The sequence below is a fragment of the Chelonia mydas genome, chromosome 2 (genome assembly GCF_015237465.2).
Source record: "Chelonia mydas isolate rCheMyd1 chromosome 2, rCheMyd1.pri.v2, whole genome shotgun sequence".
Taxonomy (NCBI): Eukaryota; Metazoa; Chordata; order Testudines; family Cheloniidae; genus Chelonia; species Chelonia mydas.
Window position 1 is genome coordinate 202,531,189 of NC_057850.1, and position 23,755 is coordinate 202,554,943.

The 23,755-nt window shown below is 42.2% G+C and overlaps 1 protein-coding gene across 3 annotated transcripts; it reads right to left on the reverse strand.

The window, feature by feature from the left end:
- Positions 1-3,324: 3,324 nt before the first annotated feature.
- CCDC126 (coiled-coil domain containing 126) lies at positions 3,325-15,354 on the reverse strand. 3 transcript variants are annotated; one of them, XM_037890537.2, is made up of 4 exons: positions 15,282-15,354; positions 8,166-8,306; positions 7,183-7,578; positions 3,325-4,966 (listed from the first exon to the last, which is right to left on the reverse strand). In XM_037890537.2, exons 3-4 carry the CDS (start codon positions 7,418-7,420, stop codon positions 4,782-4,784), a joined length of 423 nt encoding a protein of 140 aa, XP_037746465.1. In that variant the 5' UTR covers positions 7,421-7,578; positions 8,166-8,306; positions 15,282-15,354; the 3' UTR covers positions 3,325-4,781. The 3 variants fall into 3 exon arrangements, with proteins under 3 accessions (XP_037746465.1, XP_037746464.1, XP_037746466.1); XM_037890536.2 differs by having other exon boundaries at positions 15,229-15,343; XM_037890538.2 differs by lacking the exon at positions 15,282-15,354 and adding an exon at positions 12,294-13,374.
- Positions 15,355-23,755: the final 8,401 nt, after the last annotated feature.

A 23,755-nucleotide genomic window follows, 5' to 3' on the forward strand; every position in this document is an offset into this window, starting at 1 on the left:
ATGACATAGGGGAGAGGTCCTGGAAGCCAAATTTAGGCTGCTAGTAAGAGATTTAAGTCCAGGACCTCATGGTAGCATTCTCTGAAATGCTTCCAGTTCCACACTGAGGGCCCAGTTAGACAAGCAGAACTGCAGGGTCTCAATGCGTGGATGAGATGATGGTGTAGGGAGGAGGGGTTTAGATTTATTAGGAACTGAGGAAATTTTTGGAAAGGGGGAGCCTATACAGGAAGGATGGACTCCACCTAAACCAAAATGGAACCAGATTGCTGGCACTTATAATTAAAAAGGTCATAGAGCCGTTTTTAAACTAAGGGCTGGGGGGAAAGCTGACAGGGGCAGAGGAGCACATGGTTCAGAAATCCCATAGGGGAGGATCTACAAATTGAGATTCTCTATGTCCTAATAAGGAGGAGAGGATGGAAGATATTAAAATTCAGGTAGAATCTGAGGAGAAACGGTCAAATGAAAAAAAGTCCCATTCAATTACATCATGTAATGGCAGGCAGCTAAACAGTGACAAGTTTTTAAAGTGCTTATATACCAGTGCTAGAAGTCTAAATAATAAGATGGGTGAACTAGAGTGCCTCGTATTAAATGAGGATATTGATATAATAGGCATCACAGAAACTTGGTGGAATGAGGATAATCAATGGGACAGTAATACCAGGGTACAAAATATATCAGAAGGACAGAACAGGTCATGCTGGTGGGGAAGTGGCACTATATGTGAAAGAAAGTGGAGAATCAAATGAAGTAAAAATCTTAAATGAACCACACAGCACCATAGAATCTCTATGGATAGTAATTCCATGCTTGAATAATAAGAATATAACTGTAGGGATATATTACAGACCACGTGACCAGGATGGTGATAGTGACTGAAATGCTCAGGAAGATTAGAGAGGCTATTACAATAAAAAACTCAATAATAATGTGGGATTTTAACTATCCCCATATTGACTGGGTACCTATCACCTTATGAAGGGATGCAGAGATAAAGTTTCTTGGCACTTTAAATGACTGCTTCTTGCCAAAGTCTCAAAAAGTAATAGCAAAAAAAATTTTAAATACATCAGAAGCAGGAAGCCTGCTAAACAACCAGTGGGGCCACTGAACAATCAAGACAATAAAGGAGCACTCAAGGAGGATAAGGCGATTGCAGAGAAACTAAATGAATTCTCTGCATCAGTCTTCATGGCTGAGGATGTGAGGGAGATTCCCAAACCTGAACCATTCTTTTTAGGTGACAAATCTGAGGAACTGTCCCAGATCAAGCTGTCATTAGAGGTGGTTTTGGAACAAACTGATAAACTAAAAACAGTAATAAGTTACCAGGACCAGATGGTATTCACCCAAGAGTTCTGAAATAACTCAAATGTGAAATTGCAGGACTACTAACTGTCATCTGTACCAAATGACTGGAGGATAGCTAATGTGATGCCAATCTTTAAAAAGGGCTCCAGAGGAAACCGCAGCAATTACAGGACACTAAGCCTGACTTCAGTACCGGGCAAACTGGTTGAAACTATAGTAAAGAACAAAATTGTCAGACACTAGATGAACATAATTTGTTGGGGAATAGTCAACATGGTTTTTGTATAAAGAAATCATGTCTCACCAATCTAATAGAATTCTTTGAGGGGCTCAACAAGCACGTAGACAAAGGGGATCCAGTGGATATAGTATATTTAGATTTTCAGAAAGCCTTTGACAAGGTCCCTCACCAAAGGCTCTTAAGCAAAGTAAGCAGTCATGGGATAAGAGGGAAGGTTCTCTCATGGATTGGTAACTGGTTGAAAGATAGGAAACAAAGACTAGGAATAAATGGTCAGTTTTCAGAATGGAGTGAGGTAAATAGTAGCATCCCCATGGGTTTATACTGGGCCCAGTCCTATTTAACATATTCATAAATGATCTGGAAAAAGGGGTAAATAGTGAGGTGGCAAAATTTGCCGAGGATACAAAACTACTCAAGATAGTTCAGCCCCAGGCAGACTGCGAAGAACTACAAAGGATCTCTGAAAACTGGATGACTGGGCAACAAAATGGCACATGAAATTCAATGTTGATAAATGAAAAGTAATGCACATTGGAAAACATAATCACAACTATACATATAAAATGATGGGGTCTAAATTAGCTGTTACCATTCAAGAAACAGACCTTGGAGTCATTGTGGATAGTTCTCTGAAAACATACACTCAATGTGCAGCGGCAGTCAAAAAAGGGAACAGAACGTTTGGAATCATTAAGGGATAGATAATAAGACAGAAAATATTACATTGCCTTTATATAAATCCATGGTACGCCCACATCTTGAATACTGCGTACAGACGTGGTTGCCCCATCTCAAAAAAGATATATTGGACTTGGAAAAGGTTCAGAAAAGGGCAACAAAAATTATTAGGGGTATGGAACAGCTGCCGTATTAGGAGAGATTAATAATATTGGGACTTTTCAGGTTGGAATAGAGACGACTAAGGGGGGATATGATAGAGGTCTATAAAATCATGACTGGTGTGGAGAAAGTAAATAAGGAAGTGTTATTTACTTCTTTTCATAACACAAGAACTAGGGGCCACCAAATGAAATCAATAGGTAGCAGGTTAAAAACTAACAAAAGGAAGTATTTTTTCCCACACAACACAGTCAGAAGCTGGGACTGAGTGACAGGGGAGGTTCACTTGATGATTACCTGTTCTTTTCATTCCCTCTGGAGCACCTGGCATTGGCCACTGTCAGAAGACAGGATACTGGGTAGGATGGACCTTTGGTCTGACCCAGTATGGCCGTTCTTATGTCCTAAGAGATCCATCTGCCTACTTTTGAAACTTTTACCACTCATGTCTAGTAGTCCTTGACAATTTTCTTTTGGACTTCATGCTCCTCAAGAGGAGTAATCAATCACCAGTTTATATATGCATTACTAAATATTACTAAAACTTGCCTGGTGAAATCAACCAATATCCAGAAAAATAGCATGCCTTCAGATTAGTCGGAGATTTTTCAAATGCATCAACAGGAGTTACGTGTCTAGCTGTCTTCTGTGCCTTTGAAAGCTTCCCCCCCTCTAAAACTATTGCACAGTCATATTTTCTTCTCTCCCCTCCAACGTAGGCAAAAGTTTTTGAGAAATATTGGGGTTTCAAAACCAAATGAATTATATCCACTCTTCTACTTATTTAGCCTATGAGATAAATAGCAGACTTCAGAATTAGTGATAAACTACAAAGATCAATAGTTTAAAGTCTCAAGGTACATAGAGAGAGTACGTGTAGAAAACAGGAAAAGGTGAATCACTTAATTAAAAACAAAACAAAAAACTTTCACAAATACAATTTTATTTTCTTTCTTCCTGGAAAAAAAAGTTTACACTCAGTATCTCAAACACAAAATAAGAAACAGTTGGACAGTAACTCAAGTTTTATTTATATATTCTACTTTCCTCTAGACCAGTCCAGACTATCATCAGGGAGAAAAGCAGAAAACTGTGAGACCATATGTCATCCAGCACTTCTGGTCTTATTCAGTTTGTTTGTTTTTTAATAATATTAAAAAGCTATTACACAGCATATTTCAAGCAAAAATTCCTGAACATAATTCTAAAAAAACAAAACAAAAAAAAACCAAAACCAACCACTCAATATAGTTTTAAAAAACATAGGGCTGAATGGCACTTTCATTTTAGCATTTATGATGCAGAAAGCACATTTTTGAATATAGTGCACCCTCACTACAATTTTCATTTCTGTAAGGCTAACGTGGATATAAGGCAACGTAACCTTAGCTCCCACCTATGTCCCTCATAAAACACCATTAGCGCATGCATCTCTTTAGTATATGCCAAGATGCTCTGCTTCCCTTCAACTTAATTTACCTATTCCCTCCTGTTTAAAAAAGTAACTTAAGAAGATGATGTGCTATATTTGTCACACACTGCAAGATACTAAAATATTAAAAAGAAACAGCAATGAATACAAATATTCACATATCTGAAAATTGACTTCCATCTCTTAAATAACTTATCTGAAGTTACAAAATACACACACAAATATCTTTCTATGAAATAGCTATGTATGATATCAGATTGTTTTGCCTTTGATAATTTAACTGACCTATTTCTGGAGCAAAGATATCTGGACAGTGTTGCTACCTAAGATTTTCATTATAATTGATTTTTTTAATATACAATAAATTCTCTCTAGCTATTCTAGCAGGTAGTGCAAATAAAGACATTCTTTGGGTTGCAATTTTTAAAACATCTCAATGTTATCTTCAACATATCACTAGCAAATTAATAAGTAACAAAATACTGTACTGTAAATACACATCTTCTAACATTACATTATCCTTAGTTACCTGTTTAAAACCAATCACACAAACAATGATTAAGCTATATAATCAATCCAAAAGATATGTTACATTTTTATTTAAATAAATATATTTTACAAGTGAATATATATTTTTCCATTTTAGTTTAACTTCAAACATTATAAAGTATCACCCACTTGGCATACTACATCAACCAAGTTACCAGAATATCTTTAAATATGATATTGTACAGCACTGCTTTAACAGAACTTTCTGAAAGCAACAAATTAATCCTCTGAGAACCTTATGTACAGAAGTTGGGACTGCATGTACTCAGCACATTCTATAGCAGAACAGTGTACGATATGTTAGTGTCAACTATTGCTTTGCCTAGCCAGAGGTAAAAAGCTTTTCTTGAATCCAATCAAATCGATGATAGATAAAGCAACATAAGGTGATCTTGTATGTTATCTAATATTGCTTGCTGCATTTACACGTTTACTTGTAGTTACTGGCACCAAATTACCACTAGTTCCATTGGTGGTATTTGTTGCTGAGCCATTCACAACAATGTAGTCAACTTTGTTTTCCAGTTTCACCAGACGTTGTAAGATGTCATCCAGAAGAACAGCAATTGTTCTTTTGAGATCAGCTGAAGAAGACAAAACAAAGAAAGTAGCATTGAATACTGTTCATTTATATTATCAGCAGTGTGAGAGAAATTTGCAGATTTGGACATCTAACTTATGTCTTCAAAGGTTGCTTTTCTTTTTTCCTGGATTTGTTTGGAGAAGATAGAGAAAAGGTAGAATGTGCTTTAATTCTCCTACATATGGATTCTAGCTGTCCATATGTTTGAAAAGTACTATTTCTTATTTTTTGCATACTTGAAGATACTACCACAATAGCAAACTGAGAATTGGTCCATTGAATCATAGAATAAAAAATAACATTAACAACAATAACAATCTCCCCTTGTCCTCTCCCCATTTTTTTTTTTTTAAAGATAAGTGACTATTTAAGGGTAATATTTTGGACTTTAACCCACAACAGCAGTAGAGGCGAAATAAATTCAACCTGTATAACAGCATCTGGCACTTGGCAGCATTAGAAAGCACTTATGTTTTTCCACCCTAGATAAGATGGATCTTAATTATTTCCTTCTGTAGTTCCTTTCCAATTATTCTCCAAGTTCAGAACTTGCTGTCTGCCACAGGACAAGGTAAAGCATTATTGTAATACACAATGTAATTCTTAAAGCAGAAAAAAGGAATACAGTTTCTTTCTTATTTTAAAATTCTTGGATGTAAAGATTTAGACTTAAGTTGATCTAAAAAAAATTCATAAGGAACCTATCTATATATCGAGAAAAAGAAGCAGGGTGGAAGAGGACAGTTAATCAAGGTGTGGGAAGGAAGAACACCAATAGGCAAGACTACTAAGCAAACAATGCAGTAATCAACATAATTCAACAAAAAATTCACTTTGCTGTACGTATTCTTTCAGAATTAATTAGGTCATTTCCTCACAATTTGAGAGCCATCTGGCCTGACCAAATTCTTTGACACTTAGTTTTGCAAAATTCTTCATTATTTGGATTTTTCTTATTCTCTCAAACCAAACCTTAGATAGTGAGTCTGCATCAGTGAACAAACTAATTAATTTTATTGTTCTAAATAGGTTTCAAATAAACTCCTTTGCACAGAACCAAGGAATATAAATCCAGTTATAGATGTACAACCCCTACCCCCTTTAAGGGTCTTGTTGGGTTAAAGATTGACACCCTAAAATATTGAACCTGACCTAAACACAGAAAGAGAGGTTTACCCTCAACTAGCATTCCTTCTAAGAAGGGGCAGTAAGTATAGTAATGAGTCTCTGTGTGTGTAAAATCCTAATTTATCTCTTTCTCTGAAAACTAATTCCTGTTTAAGTCTATATTACATGTGTTATCACAGAAGTTTTTGTTTTGCATGACAGAATACAGGCAGGCAATTAGTTTCTTTTATCTAGTTCTCAGAAATTTAAGTCTGAATGAAACACTGGAGAATAGTGTAGGAAATTTAAGTAGATTGTATTTGTCAAATTGCAGGTTAGGACACCCAGACAAATCATAAGACTGGGGTTGCAGAGTTTAAAGTATTATGTTTTTGAAATGAGAAATTTTCAATGTTTACGTTAAACAGATCTCAATAACTAAACCACATACAGATCTCTCTTGCATTCTAGATGAGCATGGGCTATAGACATATAGCGGGTGCACAGGTAACAGGGCACAGTGGTGTCAAGTTAGAGGGGAATATGCTGATGCAAACACAATGGAGGCTCAAGATTTGGAGCATTCTACTGCCATCTGTAAAATAAGGGTCAGATTCTGCTAAATAATCATTCCCCCATCTCTCCAATTCTACCATCATGATTCTTCTCATTGTTTGTTAATAGTAGAAGAGAAGAAAATTAAGGGGGGGAAGATAAAAGCAAAAAAAGGTAGAAATAACACACAAAGTGACAGTGTTTGGGTAGTGAAGTGTTTTAATTTTACATTTAATTCCTACATTATGAATGTAGTCCTTCATGTTACTGTGGAGAAAACCCCCCAGAGCTCTCTTTCCAATTGGTGGAGAAATGAGACAACCTAGTATTGATGCTGACAGTCAAATTACTATAATACATACAACTATGTTTAAAGAACAAGTGTTAAAAGAAGTTATGCCCTAAAATTAAGCCCTATCAATGAGCAAACACACAGTCAGCACAAACAAAATTACTTTGAAGAGTTCCACGTACCATTTAAAATAAGATTTAAAAGCTGTACCAAAGGCAGTTTAGAACAAAACGGTTTGTGTAGCCAGGTTTATTTAATCTTACCATATCCTGCCATGGAGGCTCCATTACCACCATTCATTATGTTCTTATTTTCTTCTGCCAGTGCTTTCACATATCTTTTACTTAAGTCTAGTATCTGTTCACGCAATTCAGCACTGCTTTGGTGCCTTGGATGCTGAAAAGTATAGCGCAGCAACATCAAGCCCCAAATGAATCCAAACACCAGCAACAACAAACTCAGTTTCTGGGACATGTTTTTTCTTGAAAATGTTAAAAACATTTCTGATGAAGGCAACAGATGAGTCTTGATTTCACGAAAAATAATTCAATTTGAAGTTGTCATGGTATTTACATATTCGTCAAAAGCAAGATCTTCACAAAGTAACAAATCTTCTGGATGGACCATCTTAAACACATTTTCTCCATGTCAATTGATTCCTAAATTTGAAGTATTACAAGATTAGTCAAAATGCTCATTCACCAGGAAAAAGAACAAAAAACAGTTTTCAAGTTATTAGATACTCTAGAAATTCTTTGTGGATTCATATCTGTGCAGAAACATACCTGTCCACCTCACCTACTTCTACAGCTTTGTCTTTTAGCTTTTCTGCATCAAGTCAAAGCTTCAATGCCACCATCATTGCTTCAGTTTTAAATTACTGTAATTGTAATTAACTTTTTAAAGTGCATTTGCGTTCAATCTTATAGAAACCTGTAAAAAACTCTTCCCTTTAGAAACTATTCAGTTTGTAAGCAATATTTTTGGGGTTGTTTATAATGCCATATTTTCACAAAAAAAGTCATTGCAAATTCATCTGCAGCTGTTGCTTATTCCCCACTGAAAGTCACAAGGCTATGGTGAAACTTAAACATGAAATTTATTTAGACTAAGTTTCTTTGGTAAGGTCCTCATTTGCTTTTGTACAGGATCAAACACACTGTCAGCGTCTTAATAAAACATAATGAAGTTATACCTCCTTATAGCACTTTGGCTAATAATCATCCATTAGTTATATAATCCTTACCGTAGCAACCAATTTTGATGCCACTACAGATTATGACTTCAGGTGGGAAGTGATCAGCAGGAACATATCAGTACTTATAAACCAAATATCCGGCTTCTGAGGGTATGGAGTAGTACCGGCCATAAATCTTCAAAGAGAGCTCTGCATGTCAAGCAAAGTTTATTCAAATAAAGTTCTGCATATTATGTTAAGACCAACATTTTCAAGGAGGAGCCTCAAGTTGAGCGGTGCCTAATCGTAAGCAACTATGTCTGAAAGCCCAAAATTACTAAAATAACGATTGGAACTGGATACTGTGGCTTAGCATACATACAAACACAAATTTCACATACATAAAGTCACTTCTTCTGTTTGAAAGGCAGGCAAAGGTTTCTTCTTTTAAGCAGCTACTTTGCCTTTTAAAATCCTTGTTTACAATCTTACTCAGTATTTGGCCTCTATAGTATCCTGTGGCAATGACTTCTACTGCTTAATAATGTGTGAAAAAAATATTTCCTTCTGTAAGTTTTGCATCTTCCATCTTTTAATTTCATTAAAACATCCCCTTGTTTTGTGTCATGTCAGGGAGAACAGAAACTCTGGATCTACCTTTGACATATTTTTTATCATATCCCCTCTTATTTGTCTCCTTTCTAAGGTAAACAAACCCAATTTTTTCAGTCTCTCTTTAAATTAGTTTTTCCTCATGCCTCTAATCATGTGTTATCCTTCTCTGGACCTCTTCCAATTCTGCAATATCCCATTTGAGATTAAGTAAACAGTACTGCACATAATATTCTAGGTGAGGCTTCAGCACTGATTTATATAATGGCATTGTATTTTCCATATTCTTCTCTATCTTGTTCCTTTGGCATCCTAACATCTTGGCTTTCTGGACCATAGCTGCACATTAAGTCAAGGTCTTCATTGGGCTGCCCACAGCAATGTCTAGGTACCTTTCTTGAGTTAACAAAGTTAATTTAGAATCCTCTAAAGTGTACAAGTAGTTAAAATTTCTCTTTCCACTGTGTTTTACTTCTGACACAGCATACTGACCCAATAGAAGATTTAAAAAAATAAAATAAAAAAATCACACAGTAGGCAAAGACAGTGCTTTCAGTTCCTCTGGGATTATCCTTGCTAGCTTGACTAGGTGAAGTAGTCAATGTATCTTAGTAAAGCCATGATCACATTAAAAAGGAGCTAAATATGGGGACCATAGTGGTTTGAGTGACAAAGTATTTTGTTGTTCGTAACACATGCAAGGCTCAGGAATATAATCAAGATAAAGCCTGCCCCTTTCCCCCTACCATCAGGACAAAACAGATTGTTTCAATGACAAAACGTTTGAAAACTTAAATAGATGATTTGGCACTATTTTAGACAAATTAATAACCACATCTTACATTTACAAAGCAGTATTAATCTCAAAGGATCCCAAAGTCCTTCAAAAATATTATGTATGAGAATCACTTCCTTTACACTTGGAAGGAATATAGCAGCTGTTTAACAGTGAACAGCCCTAACGAGAAAGTTTAGAAGAGGAAGTGAAGACTCCTCTTCACATCCAAATGAAAAGATACGGCCTACACCACACTATTAGATTTCACCCACATCTGAACAGGGTTGTCCATGCTAACTTACACAATGCTGAATACATTTTAGCAGTCAGTTTAGACCAGGGCTAATTTTGTTCAGCATCACCAGCTAAGTATTAAACCCCAAGAAGCCCTGATAAATTCTATTGTAAACTCTTTGCTGACTGTCTCCAGTTCCCATTAGTCTTCAGATATTGTAGACCAGGCCTATAGCAATTACAGTAGACAACATATAATGACTCAAGTTATAACTTAGACAGGATACAAGGATTAACACTCCCTAAATCTTGTGAAAAGTGTTAATGGGATTTTTAATACATGTGATCATGACCTCAGTATCTCTCTTCTACTAGAAGTGACATCTTTTGCTGCAGAGTGACCTTCAATACCTTACTGAACCATTTGATCAGAATTAGCTCAGAAGGAATACCACAGCCTCTCATTGAATCACCAACCAGTTAGAAGATAAGAAGAGTTTTCTTTGAGGAAAGGGAACACAAGGGCCCAACAATAAGAGTGCAGTTTAAATGCACTTATCTACTAAGGTTTTGGGGAATATCCCTGTTTACTAGATTAGAGAACTCAGAAACCATTGCATAATTCCCAGGAGCTGTAAAATAACTGTAAATAAATTATTAACAAATTAGACATGAATATACAATGCAAGAAATAAGAAGGCACGAGGCCAATGCGCTGTGTACACAGGGGGATCACATCCTGAGGGTCAAAATGTGACAAGAGTAGTGGTAATTTTCCACGTTCTACCTACAAACCAAAACCCACACGCTCATGACACCAAGATGAGATACCACTCCAAGTGGATTGTGCTCATCTTCATATTGTTCCTCTTGTTTCTTCTATACTTTGCTCAGAAATGAAGTAGAAACTAGGGCTGTTGATTAAACGCACTTAACTAAAAAAAAATTAATTGCGATTAATCACACTGTTAATAGAATACCAATTGAAATGTATTAAATATTTTGGATGTTTTTCTACACAGAATACAAAGTGTACAGTGCTCACTTTATATTATTTTTATTACAAATATTTGCACTGTAAAAATGATAAAAGAAATAGTATTTTTCAATTCACCTCATACAAGTACTGTAGTGCAATCTCTTTATTGTGAAAGTATAACTTACAAATGTAGATTTTTTTGTTACATAACTGTACTCAAAAACAAAATGTAAAACTTTAGAGCCTACACGTCCACTCAGTCCTATTTCAGCCAATCACTCAGACAAACAAGTTTGGTTACAATTTGCAGGAGATAATGCTGCCTGCTTCTTGTTTACAATGTCACCTGAAAATGAGAACAGGCATTCTCATGGCACTGTTGTAGCCGGCATTGCAATATATTTACGTGGCAGATGCGCTAAAGATTCATATGTCCCTTCCTGCTTCAACCACCATTCCAGAGGACATGTGTCCATGCTGATGACGGGTTCTGCTCGATAACGATCCAAAGCAGAGCAGACTGACACATGTTCGTTTTCATCATCTGAGTCAGGTGCCACCAGCAGAAGGCTGATTTTATTTTTTGGTGGTTCAGGTTCTGTAGTTTCCACATCTGAGTGTTGCTCTTTTAGGACTTCTGAAAGTATGCTCCACACCTCGTCCCTCTCAGATTTTGGACAGCACTTCAGATTCTTAAACCTTGAGTTGAGTGCTGTAGCTATTTTTAGAAATCTCACATTGGTACCTTCTTTGAGTTTTGTCAAATATGCTTTGAAAGTGTTATTAAAATGAACATGTGTTGGGTCATCATCCGAGACTGCTATAACATGAAATATATGGAAGAATGCAGGTAAAACAGAACAGGAGACATACAGTTCTCCCCCAAGGAGTTCAGTCACAAATTTAATTAACTTTTTTTTTCAATGAGCATCGTCAATCTGGAAGCATGTCCTGTGGAACGGTGGCCGAAGCACGAAGGGGCATACGAATGTTTAGCATTTCTGGCACATAAATATCTTGCAACACCAGCTACAAAAGTGCCATGCGAATGCCTGTTCTCACTTTCAGGTGACATTGTAAATAAAAACCAGGCAGCAGTATCTCCCGTATATGTAACCAAACGTGTCTGCCTGAGTGATTGGCTGAAGCAGGACTGAGTGGACATGTAGGCTCTAAAGTTTTACATTGTTTTATTTTTTTTAAATGCAGTTATTTTTTTGTACATAATTCTTACATTACATTTGTAAGTTCAACTTTCATGATAAAGAGATTGCACTACAGTACTTGTATTAGGTGAATTGAAAAATACTATTTCTTTTGTTTTTTACAGTGCAAATATTTGTAATAAAAATAAATATAAAGTGAGAACTGTACACTTTGTATTCTGTCTTGTAATTGAAATCAATATATTTGAAAATGTAGAAAACATCCAAAAATATTTAAATAAATGGTATTATGTTATTGTTTAATAGCACAATTAATCGCAATTCATTTTTTTAATTGCTTGACAGCTCTTGTAGTAACAAAAGTGATATTTAAATCATATTTTAGATCCAGAGGTAATACTACATTGAGATTAACTGGAACAACTCACCTCTTAGAACTGTGCACTAAAACTGCATCAGTTTACAATCTGTTCACATTCGGAAGGTTTTGTTGGCAAATATAACACCTAAGGGGCTTATTTTTCAAACTGTAACCTGGATTATGGAGCAAAGATTGGAGCCACCAAGAAAAAGCATCAGATTACTAAATTGCTGCAAACTAGCCTAAGTAGGCCCCAGGTCATTATCACAGAACAGAGAGAAAATCCTTCTTTATATCACACCTGGAAAATTACATTCCATTCTAGTTATATGTATCTTTCCAATAATGAGGTACAAAAAAGAAGTTTAAAGTTGGAGTGAATGATTTATAGAGAAAGTTTAATAAAAGGTAAATATATATAGCTTGTTTAAACAGGAGACATGATAATAATCTATAAATATCTGAAAGGTTAAACTCCAAGGAAAGAAAAATGTTATTTAAAGGAGGTATAAGAGATTGTCACTAGAAGTAACTGAATTATATTTTATATGTGAAAGTTTACGTACAATAAAGACAGACAGATGACAGTGTGGTATAGTAGGCTGTGGAATAGCATACTAAGCAGTAACAGAAGACTGCTCATTGCTTTGATTTTCTGGTAAGTGACATGCTTGGACCCTATGAAAGTTAGACTGGGTCCTTACAGTACAGCAAACACATTAGTTTTTCAGAGTCACAGCAGCCATAGTACAGTTCTTAAAGTTTAGGAATTATATGGGGTAAAATTGTGATTCTATAGCAAATGCAGAAGGAAACACAAAAATACTTTTAAGAAAGCACCAATCTAGCGCCCTGAGTAAATTCTAGATTTGGGTAGTAAGAGAAGACTTGACTATTTGATGCATCATTCCCTCAATATATCCCTTGTTCTCCCCAAAACAAACAATAATTCATATAACTTATTGTTATATTTGGACTTAGCCACAGGAGAGCGATAGCACTTCCTTACCTCACAGAGGTGTTGTGAGGATAAATACATTTAAAGATTGTGACATTCTCAGGTTCTATGATAACAAGGGCTCTATATATACCTAAAATTGATAATCCTCAGATCTTGTTACCCCTAAGAGGACAATTTAGGAAAGAATACATTATTAACAATGCACAACACATAGTAAAATCCTGACTCACTCCAAGACAACTCAGGGTCATTGCAGCACAGATGTGCAGTTGGGTGATCCATGCTAGAATAAGGCTGAGTCACCGAAGCTAGCTCCCACAGAACACTGCACAGAGGCACTGGTAAGAGAGGTCAGCAACAACTCCCTTACAAGCACACAGGGAACATTACATTGGTATTAACAACAGGGATTTGAGAGGGTAAAAAGGGATTGCTCCTGCCATCAGAATCCAAATGCTCATACAGTCCAGCACCAGGAACAGCTGCAACAGGACAAACCAGAGCAAAAGCAAATCATTGCATGTACAGATTGGGTGGGCAGGAGCAGGGAGGGGAGGAAGGAGAAGAGAAAAGAGCATGACCTGGACCAAAGAGACATCTATAAAGAAGAATCAAAATAAGATGCTGATGATGAGGTAATAACCTCACTTTGCCCAACAACGGCGACCACCCCCAACACCTAGTATAACAAACAAATCCCATACGCATTCTCAAACTCACACTTATATCTGTCCCAGTTCACAGAACACACACAATGACCTAATCCCTATCTCAGACCGACCTGCAATTACCGAAGCCCCTATATCACATCATATCCCCAGATCCCGGCACAGGGCAGTCCCGCTCTCATCCCTCGATCCCTGTCCCACTCTAGCACTCACAGACACCCCGGGGGAACGGGGCCGGCCTTGCTACGCCCCATCCCTGCCCCCTTTCAAACACCCCCCCACCCCGGGAACCGGACCGGCCCTGCCACGCCCCATCCCAGCCCCCTCTCAAACACCCCCCGCCCCGGGGCCGGCCCTGCTACTCCCCATCCCTGCCCCCTCTCAAACACCCCCCGCCCCGGGAACGGGGCCGGCCCTGCTACTCCCCATCCCTGCCCCCTCTCAAACACCCCCCGCCCCGGGAACGGGGCCGGCCCTGCTACTCCCCATCCCTGCCCCCTCTCAAACACCCCCCCCCCCGGGGACGGGGCCGCCCCTGCTACTCCCCATCTCTGCCCCCTCTCAAACACCCCCCTCCCCGGGAACGGGGCCGCCCCTGCTACTCCCCATCCCTGCCCCCTCTCAAACACCCCCCGCCCCGGGAACGGGGCCGGCCCTGCTACTCCCCATCCCTGCCCCCTCTCAAACACCCCCCGCCCCGGGAACGGGGCCGGCCCTGCTACTCCCCATCCCTGCCCCCTCTCAAACACCCCCCCCCCCGGGAACGGGGCCGCCCCTGCTACTCCCCATCTCTGCCCCCTCTCAAACACCCCCCTCCCCGGGAACGGGGCCGCCCCTGCTACTCCCCATCCCTGCCCCCTCTCAAACACCCCCCGCCCCGGGAACGGGGCCGGCCCTGCTACTCCCCATCCCTGCCCCCTCTCAAACACCCCCCTCCCCGGGAACGGGGCCGGCCCTGCTACTCCCCATCCCTGCCCCCTCTCAAACACCCCCCTCCCCGGGAACCGGACCGGCCCTGCTACGCCCCATCCCAGCCCCCTTTCAAACACCCCCCGCCCCGGGGCCGGCCCTGCTACTCCCCATCCCTGCCCCCTCTCAAACACCCCCCGCCCCGGGAACGGGGCCGGCCCTGCTACTCCCCATCCCTGCCCCCTCTCAAACACCCCCCCCCCCGGGAACGGGGCCGCCCCTGCTACTCCCCATCTCTGCCCCCTCTCAAACACCCCCCTCCCCGGGAACGGGGCCGCCCCTGCTACTCCCCATCCCTGCCCCCTCTCAAACACCCCCCGCCCCGGGAACGGGGCCGGCCCTGCTACTCCCCATCCCTGCCCCCTCTCAAACACCCCCCCCCCCGGGAACGGGGCCGCCCCTACCAACAACGGCTCGGACTCCCGCGGCGGCGGCGGCGCTCTCGCCGCTTCCCTACCTGGCTGACAGGCACAACACCAACTCCCCGCCCCGCTTCCGCTCGTCCCCAGCCCCGCCTCCCGAGCCCTTCCGCCTGACGCATGCCGGGAACGGATTCCGCAGCCTTCGCCGAGCCAAGCGCAGGCGCGGCGCCGCTTCTCCTCTTCGCGCGCCCCAGAGAAGGGGGCGGGCCGCGGGCTAAAGTCCCCGTGTCTTGCTGAGGGCGCGCGCGCGCGCGGGTGGGTTCCCGGGCCGCTACTGTCATCGCCTAGTGCTAAGTCCTTGCCGCAGCACGGGAGTCGCCGCCGCAGCGCTTGCTGGGGTCTCCTTGCGCTTCGGCCATTTGTGGGTGGGTGTGTGCACAGGCCTTTGTTCTGTGCCGCTCAGGAGGTGCCGGGCAGAGGGCCCGGCTCGGACGGGTGTCTCGGTAGCAGCCTCGCGCAGCGCGGGGTCTTAGCTTTCATATTGAAAACAACGTGTCTGACCTTCAGCGGCGTGTCGAGCACTTTCCCACTGGTTCCTGAGCGGGGTTAACCTGAAACATTGGCTCAGCGAGAGTTAAACTCCCCCATGCCCTATTAGTCTCAGGCCATGTGTACCCCACAAACTGGTCAACGCACGTCGTTACCACCGAAGCTGTGTATCCCTTGGGTGTGGGCAAACGTGGCTCTGATGTTGGTGCTGGCCGAACTCAGCAGCGGTCTGTGGGGTGGTGGCGGGGCCCAGCCAAGTGCAGCATGTTTCGTTATGAAAGCAGTACATTTGTGGGGCAGCACCAGGGCTAGTGTTGGCCTCTCTAGTCTTGTACTCCTGCTGCAGTTGCTTTGCTTTCACCTGGCACTGCTGCCGATCCCTGTTGTACTCCTTTGCCTGCATTCCTTGTGCAATCTTGGTAGATGTCCCTGTTACTACACCTCTTCTCCGACCCTCGCAAGCCCAGGAGAGCCAATACCTCCTATCTACTCCAGGCAGGAGCATGACAAGTGCAGGGCGCCACCATGATCAGTTGGGCAGCTGCGCACAACAAAAGTGAACTGCTAGATATAAGCAAGGTGGGCAAATAGGAAAAGGCACTTCGAAAACACATGGGGAGGCTTGGAGTGTGTGTGTGGGGCGGAGTTCTGATTTCTGTGACCCTGGGCAATGGAGTGTAAAATTGTGACATAGTAGTCACTGTTGCAGGGAATTGTGAGACAACTGCTACAGGACTGTTAGGATTGATACAGGTCACGCACTGTCAACAGTCGCACTGCATCGACTTCAGTAATTCGACCACGGCTCCACATCATTTCAGGGAGGTGGTTTTACTGCATTGCTGTAATGTGCCACGATGTTGGCTAGAGACAAATTTCATTGTAGACACATATGCAAATAAGTCGACACAAGGCAACTTACATTAGCCTAACTTAGTACTGTAGACCAGGCCTAACCATACAAGAATCACACTCCTAACTGACATAGGTATGCCAACAGCTTTTAAATATAGATCAGGCGTTATTAGGCCATGTCAAGACTAGGATCACCTTTTGCTATAGGTATACCAGCGGAGTGCTTCTAGTGTGGAAATAGTTCTACCAGCAAAGCTAACCAATACAGCTTATTTCACCATCACCCTGAGTGAAACAAGCTAAACTGGTGACACCATAGATTTGCTACAATAACTGCATCTACTCTAGAAGGTTTTGCTGGCATAGCTATGTCGGTTACAAGTCACACCTCTTCACACCCCGACCAAAATAACTATACTGGCAAAAGCCCCTGTTGTAGATGTGGACTCATTCCACAAAAAGTGTGTCCACTATTGGAGTTATTCAAGAACAGCTGTTCCATGTGCAGACAAACCCAAGGGGTAGAAAAAGTAGGTGTCCTAAAGGTAAGCATATTTTCCCAATTAGTGATGCTGAATACAAAAGCATTAGTCAATGGGAAATTAATAAATTATAACTGCAAGTTTAGTTACTTTTCCAGTTGACATTTAGCGACACTTTCCAAATGGGAGTTCTATGCTGAAGTGAGGGTAGTATGCAGTCCTGCATACCCCAGTCCATGGGTTATTAGTAAAACTTATTCATAAATATTTATATTATGGAAGTGCCCAACAGCCACAAATCAACATTGAGACCCCGTTGTGCTGGGAACTGTAGAAAAATAGAAAAGAAACAATCTCTGCCTCTGAGAGCTTAAATAGAATTTGGCCATCTCCACAGTATAAATATGATATCGCTGATTTAGAGACAAGGATATAGCATTTCTTGATATATTTTTGTTATCATATAAATGTGCTTTATTTGGCAAATGTAGCAGTGGGGGCATAATGGGTACAGGAATATCTGTTCTGTTTCTGACAGCTTTTGATAGCAATTAAACATGAACACAGGCAATGGGTGAGTGCCTGAGGCCCTGCCCCTTCTGCCCCACCCCCCACCAGAGCACATCCCTGCCCCCTGTGGCTGCTGGCCCCCCTGCATGCCCCCAGCTCCAGCACATCCGGCAGGCAGAGCACCTCCAGCATTGGGTGGGCAGGCAGGCAGCATGGCTGGAGTGCCCCCAGCGCTGGGCGGGCAGGTGGGTGGGCAGACAGCACAGCTGGAGTGCCCCCAGCCCAAGCATGGTCCCAGCACCGGGAAGACAGGCGGCACAGCGTGGCATAGCCCCAGCCCGGGGGTCTTGTGCACACCACGGTCCCCAGCCTGCCTGCCCCAGCCTCTTCGCCACAGAAGGGAACAGCAGGCAGGAGGGGACCTGGGGGTGAAGCATGGGCGGGACCACGCCAGGCTGTTTCAGGAGGCACAGCCTCCTCCTGCCTACGATACCCACCGCCCATGAACCTGAAGGAGAATTTCCATATAGCTCACTCTCCCACTGCGACCCCAGGGCCGGAGGAGCACGGTCTCCCAACCCCAGCCCTGGGGCCAGAGGAGTTCTGTGCCTCCACCGATTATTGAGGGGGGACCATGCTCCTGCTTGCCCTCCCTCTTCTGCCCATCCTTGTCAGTGCCTCCTGCACATTCCTTGATACTGCAGGCCTCCACAGCTAAACAGAAACCCAGAATGCAGAGGGGAAAGTTCTCAACCACTGCACCCGGATCGATGCAGCAGTCACCATCTACAAAGCATTGGCTTTGATGCCTCAGTCGAGGGCCATGAACACCCCTATGATCCGTAGCAGAGGCTGTAGCAGCCTGCACCCCGTCATGCTCCCACTTTTTGGAGATCATCTCTACCATTTCTGCAGCTCCTGGGAGCAGATTACCTCCAACATATGGGTCTTGAAGGTTATAACATCAGGCTAATCCATCTATTTTCACTCCATATCTCCCTCTTATCCCCCCCCAATCCCTTTTCAGTGACCCATCTCACGAGTGTCTCATGAGACAAGAGGTTCTCTCCCTCCTCTGCTTAGGAGCCATGGAACCAGTTCCCACGCAGTACAAAGGAAGCAGATTTTAATCCAAGTACTTTCTGGTTTGCAAAATAGATCTCAGTATTCTGAATACCTTTGTCAAAGTACAGAAATACAAGATGGTAAAGCTCACAGCTATTATCCCATCTCTGAATCCAGAAAACTATTTTGTGACTCTCAACCTTCAAGACACATACTTTCATGTTGCACTACATCCCTCTCACAAGAGTTTTCTATGCTTTGCCATAGTCAGGACCCACTATCAGTATCAAGTCCTCCCTTTCGCACTCTCTACCGCCCCCCGAAAGTTTTTACAAAAGTTATGGCAGTAGATGCTTCACCAATGTGAGTAATCATCTTCCCATCTTGACAATTGGCTTCTAAAAGGGCATTCCTACATTGAAGTTCAAACAGTGGTAAAGAAGGCTACATCTTTCTTGTATATGCTTGGCCTTCAGCTCAATACTGCAAAGTCCTCCCTCTTACCTCTACAGCGGATAGAACCACTCTCAAAGCCATCCATCTCCCATTGACTCCCAGTTCTGCAAACAGTTCTGACCAAGTTCTGAAGCTGCCACCTCCTTTGAAGAGTACTGCTTGGGAGCATCCAGAGGAACACTAAGAAGAAGGAAAGATTACTCACCTTCTGCAGTAACGAGTTCTTCGAGATGTGCGTCCCTTTGGATGCTCCACTACCTACCTTCCTTCCCCTCTGCTTTGTAGTCTTGTCTCCATGAGACTGTGTGGGAGTTCGTCTGTGATGTCCCTCAGTATGGGGCACACGAATAGCTAGGGCACATGCACTGCTGTTTGTTTGAGATTACCGAAAATCTCCTATCGAAGGTGCACAAGGCACAGGTGCACCTCAAGTGGAGGACCCATACGGACACACATCACAAAGAATTCCAGTTACTATACAAGGTATGTGATGGGTTGGACCCTTTGGGAAGCCACCTGATGTGTTGAGATGCCACTGAGTCTCCCTGTTCTGCCAGCATGGGCCCCCTTTAACTTGTCTTGCTGAGCCAGGCTCTTAAAACCTCCCCCCTAACACACACACACAGGCAGGGCCACACCCAGCTGCAGATCAGCTTTGGGAAGACTCAGCTTAAGGGACTTGCTCCAGCACTCAGATGTCTACCTCCCTTGGAGTGCAGACCCAAAGATATATTATGAAATTCACCCCCTCCCTCAATGTGGAGAGGGGTGTACACACTTCTTCCACCTACCCTCCACCCCTGTTGGAAATTCCAGAAACAGGGTTTACTAATAAACAAATTTTATTAACTATAAAAGGCAGATTTTAAGTGGTAAAAGGGGTAACAAACAGAACAAAGCAGATTACTAAGCAAATGAAATCAAACATGCAAGCTAAGCTAGTTTCATTAAAGAAATTGGTTACAAATAGTATTTCTCACCCTAGATATTGTTGAAGGCAGTTTGCAAAGTTTCTGTGGTTCAGAGTTCCAGTTATATTCCTTTTCAGACTGTACCCTGTCTCATTCTGGACTCCCCCCTTGCCTTTCCTTTTGCAGTCTTTCTTCTTGGGCAGACAGGCCATGGAGAGGATTAGTCTTGTTTGCCTTCCTCCCCACCCTTAAATAGGATTTACATGAGGTGGGAATCCTTTGTTTCCCAAACTTGCCTCCCCCCTTCCCTTACAGTGGAAAGTTACAAGAAGTCCCAGGTAATGTTTTAGTGTCTGATGATGTTCCTACCATGATGGAAAAACCTTTCCATCGTCATAAGATGTGTCTACACTATGGGTTTATGCCGGCATAGCCACAGCACCATAGTTATGCCACTATAGTCCCCATAGTGTAGACATGTCCTTAGTTCACTTTAGTTTTATCCCCTCTGAAGGAAGCAAGATGACATATCCTCCCTGATCAAAGTGCCTGATCAAGGTCCAGTGTTCAGCAGGCATGGAGGGACCATCAAAGTCACCATGCCAGAGGCTACTGATTAAAACAGACAAACACACCGTTAGATTTACAGTCACAGTGGAAAGGGAAAGATAAGTCTTAAAGCTCCCTTACATTATCGCCATAAATTTCTTTAATAAGAAATGCTAATTGTCACTTTAGCTTTGGAGTGCTCATTACAGCACCATTTTGCAGCTCAAGCCATGGTGAGAGGCCAGGGAGGGTGGTGTTGCATGGAAAGTTTAGACACTGGATGTGACATTACCCAGGGTACAATGTGGACTGATGGACAGCTGTGTGTGTCCTCTCAATTCTCCAACCTGGGGTGCTTCAATGTGAGAGCAACTACTCCTGCTAAGTTCAGACACAGCCTCCAGCATGGATATCACTCCCAGCTATATTGTATGAGTGCTATAGCCAGTCACTCTAAATTACACTACAGAGCAACACCAGCAAACTCCCAGGCCCAGACTTTCCCTCAGTTATGTGTGTCTTGTACTGCCCAGCTTCTCCTCGACAACACAAGCTCATATAAAGTCTGTCATTTCATTAATAGAAAATGATAATGATATGCACAAATCTTGTTATCCTAAATGAAATTTCCCAAACACTTCAGTCCAAACACACACTGGTTTAGTTAAAACAATAATACAATTGTATTGACTACAGAAAGATAGATTTTAAGTAATTACAAGTAATGAGGCATAAAAATCAGAATTGATTACAAAGAAATAAAAGGTGACATGCAACTAACACCTAACTTAACAAGTTAACTGAATTCAAAGCAAAATGTTTATCTCACCATATGCTTTAGCAGTCTTATGGCTGGAATCCTGTCAGCCAGGACCCCTGCCCCAGTTCAGTGTTAATTTCCTTGTTCTTCAGTAGTTGTTGATCCCATGGGCATAGAAAAAAGGAGGAGTCATTTAAGGCATCTGTTCCCCATTTTTATATCTTTTCCTCCTCTTTGAGAATCATCTCCAGCTGGGGTTCAGGAGACAGATAGTCTGTGGGACGGGAACTTCCAGCTGTTTCTTTGCCAAGATGTAAATTTCTTATGTACACCCTTTTCCTGACAAAGCATAGCTGCTTAACCAGGTAATAGTCCATTTGATTTTGTTGACAGCTAGCTGAGGCATCAGTTTGCCTTTTAGGAACTGGTTTGTGCCTGCTTTTCTAAACTTGGAATATGTCTCAGTAATGTTATACAGTGGAATCTTATAACTTTACATACAATGTTGCCACACATATTTTACCAGGACAATAACGATGAGCACATTATGAGTTTTCAAATGATAAGTCACAAGGCATACTTTGTACAAAATCCATTATAGTTTTGTAAAAAGGGTGAATATAGGGATACAGACTGTCACACTGGGCATCCCTGTGTATGAATGTGGGGAATGAATGGCAGGTGTTCATCTCAAAAGACAATGGTGTAAGTGTTGAAGCAATTCAGTTACTGTGTGTTATGCTTCAGTATCACGAGTGACTAATAAGTCCAATTCTCAAGCAACAGTCCTTGCCACAGATAATGCAGATATAAGGCACTGAGCCAGAAGATGAACTAATACACTGCTAGCACTTGAGGCCTGCTTGTACTTTCCTCTTTCTCCACCACCTCTCTTTAGCCTCTTTGACTCCTTGGTGCAGACCAGCCCTCCAGCATGTCCTCTTGCTAGCTGCATCTTCCCACCTTGTAGTGTCAATGCTGCAAGTTTTCAGTTCCCCTTTGCAAACGTTTTGAACCTGAGCCTAGGTGGGCCCAGGGGCCCTGGAGCATCTGGAATTTCTCCATACAGGAGATTCTTTGGAATATGTCCATCTGGTGCAGATGAGCAAGACAATGGTGTTGTCTGTGTTTGAGAACAATGATTAGACTTGGCAATTTTGCTTTCTCATATATAGGGAAAGTGTGGTGAATGGGGCCAGTAATTTCATATCCCTAAAAATGTTCAAGAGAGGATTTCAGATTATCTTCATGAAAGTTTTTGTTGAGATCACTCAAGAGGATAAAAGGGATAACGCTATTCAGATAAACAAAGTACTCTGCATGGTCCACCTTGCCTTGTCCAACAAGCTAAAGAATGGAAAAGTAAATGCTTCCTCTACCTCTTTCTTCTACCTCTGTCTAATGTGGATTGTGAAATTCAGATTGCCATACACATTTTTTTTACTATATTCTCTAACATTTTATTTTCTAACATTTTACAAGCAAAATAAGCAATCAAAAGTCAATGCCTTTGTTCTCTAAACTTGTGGATGGGGTGGGTGCCATTTTTAAATGGGCAAAATGGGTGGAGGGGGGTGAAAGGAAGGAAGATGAGGTTTCAGACAATTAAAAGGTAAAAAAATGCTTATAAGGCATAATGCCTGTGCACACTTACCCAAGCTTCTTTTCCCTTCATCAGCAGTCTCATTTGGCATTTGTCTGGCAGAACTGGCTTGACTCCAGCAGAGTTTCATACAGCTCCTGGCTCGCTGCATTGTTTGCGTTCCCCTCCACATCTCTCCCCACTTTCTTCTCCTCACTGTTGTGCACTGTAGGAGTCTCCACCTGAGGCTCATGCAAAATGTCCACAGTTGTATATGGGTTACTGGTGTGCCCACACCAAGTATGATATGCAGTTCATTGTAGAAGCAGCAGGTCTGCAGGGCGGCATCAGATTTGTTGTTGGTCTCCCTCATCTTCTAGTATGTGTGCCAAAGTTCCTTTGCTTTCACATGGCATTGCTACTCATCCCTGTCAGTCATGCCCCAGTTTCATCATCCCCAGTGGACTCTGCATGTAGATGTCTACATTGCTTTGACTGTTCCTTAGCTGTGTTTGCATAATGTCTACTCACCACAGGCCAAGGAGATCCATGACCTCTTTCCTATTCCTGGCAGGAGCATGTCTAGTAGCTCTGCGTGTGTGTGAGCTGGTCTGGTTGAATGTTCGCAGAGGTGGGCTAGTAGGTGCGCTTGCCAAGGTGGGCAACCAGGAAAAGGGATTTCAAAAACACTCGGGGGTCAAAGTGTTAAAAGGGGGCACAGGCTTCCAGTCTCTGTGACTCCTGGGCAGTGGAGTTCAGAATTGTGACTGGAACAGCCACTGTCATAGGGCAAAGGACATTGTGGGACAGCTGCTGGAGGACTGTTAGGGTTGACATAGGTAATGCAATG

Bases quoted from the DNA above. Each gene is read 5' to 3' on its own strand.
- CCDC126 (XM_037890537.2), bottom strand. From the start codon at position 7,420: ATGTTTTTAACATTTTCAAGAAAAAACATGTCCCAGAAACTGAGTTTG. The intron at 4,967-7,182 runs GTAAGATTAAAT...TGTCTTCTTCAG, and splicing joins AGCCTCCATGGCAGGATATG to CTGATCTCAAAAGAACAATT.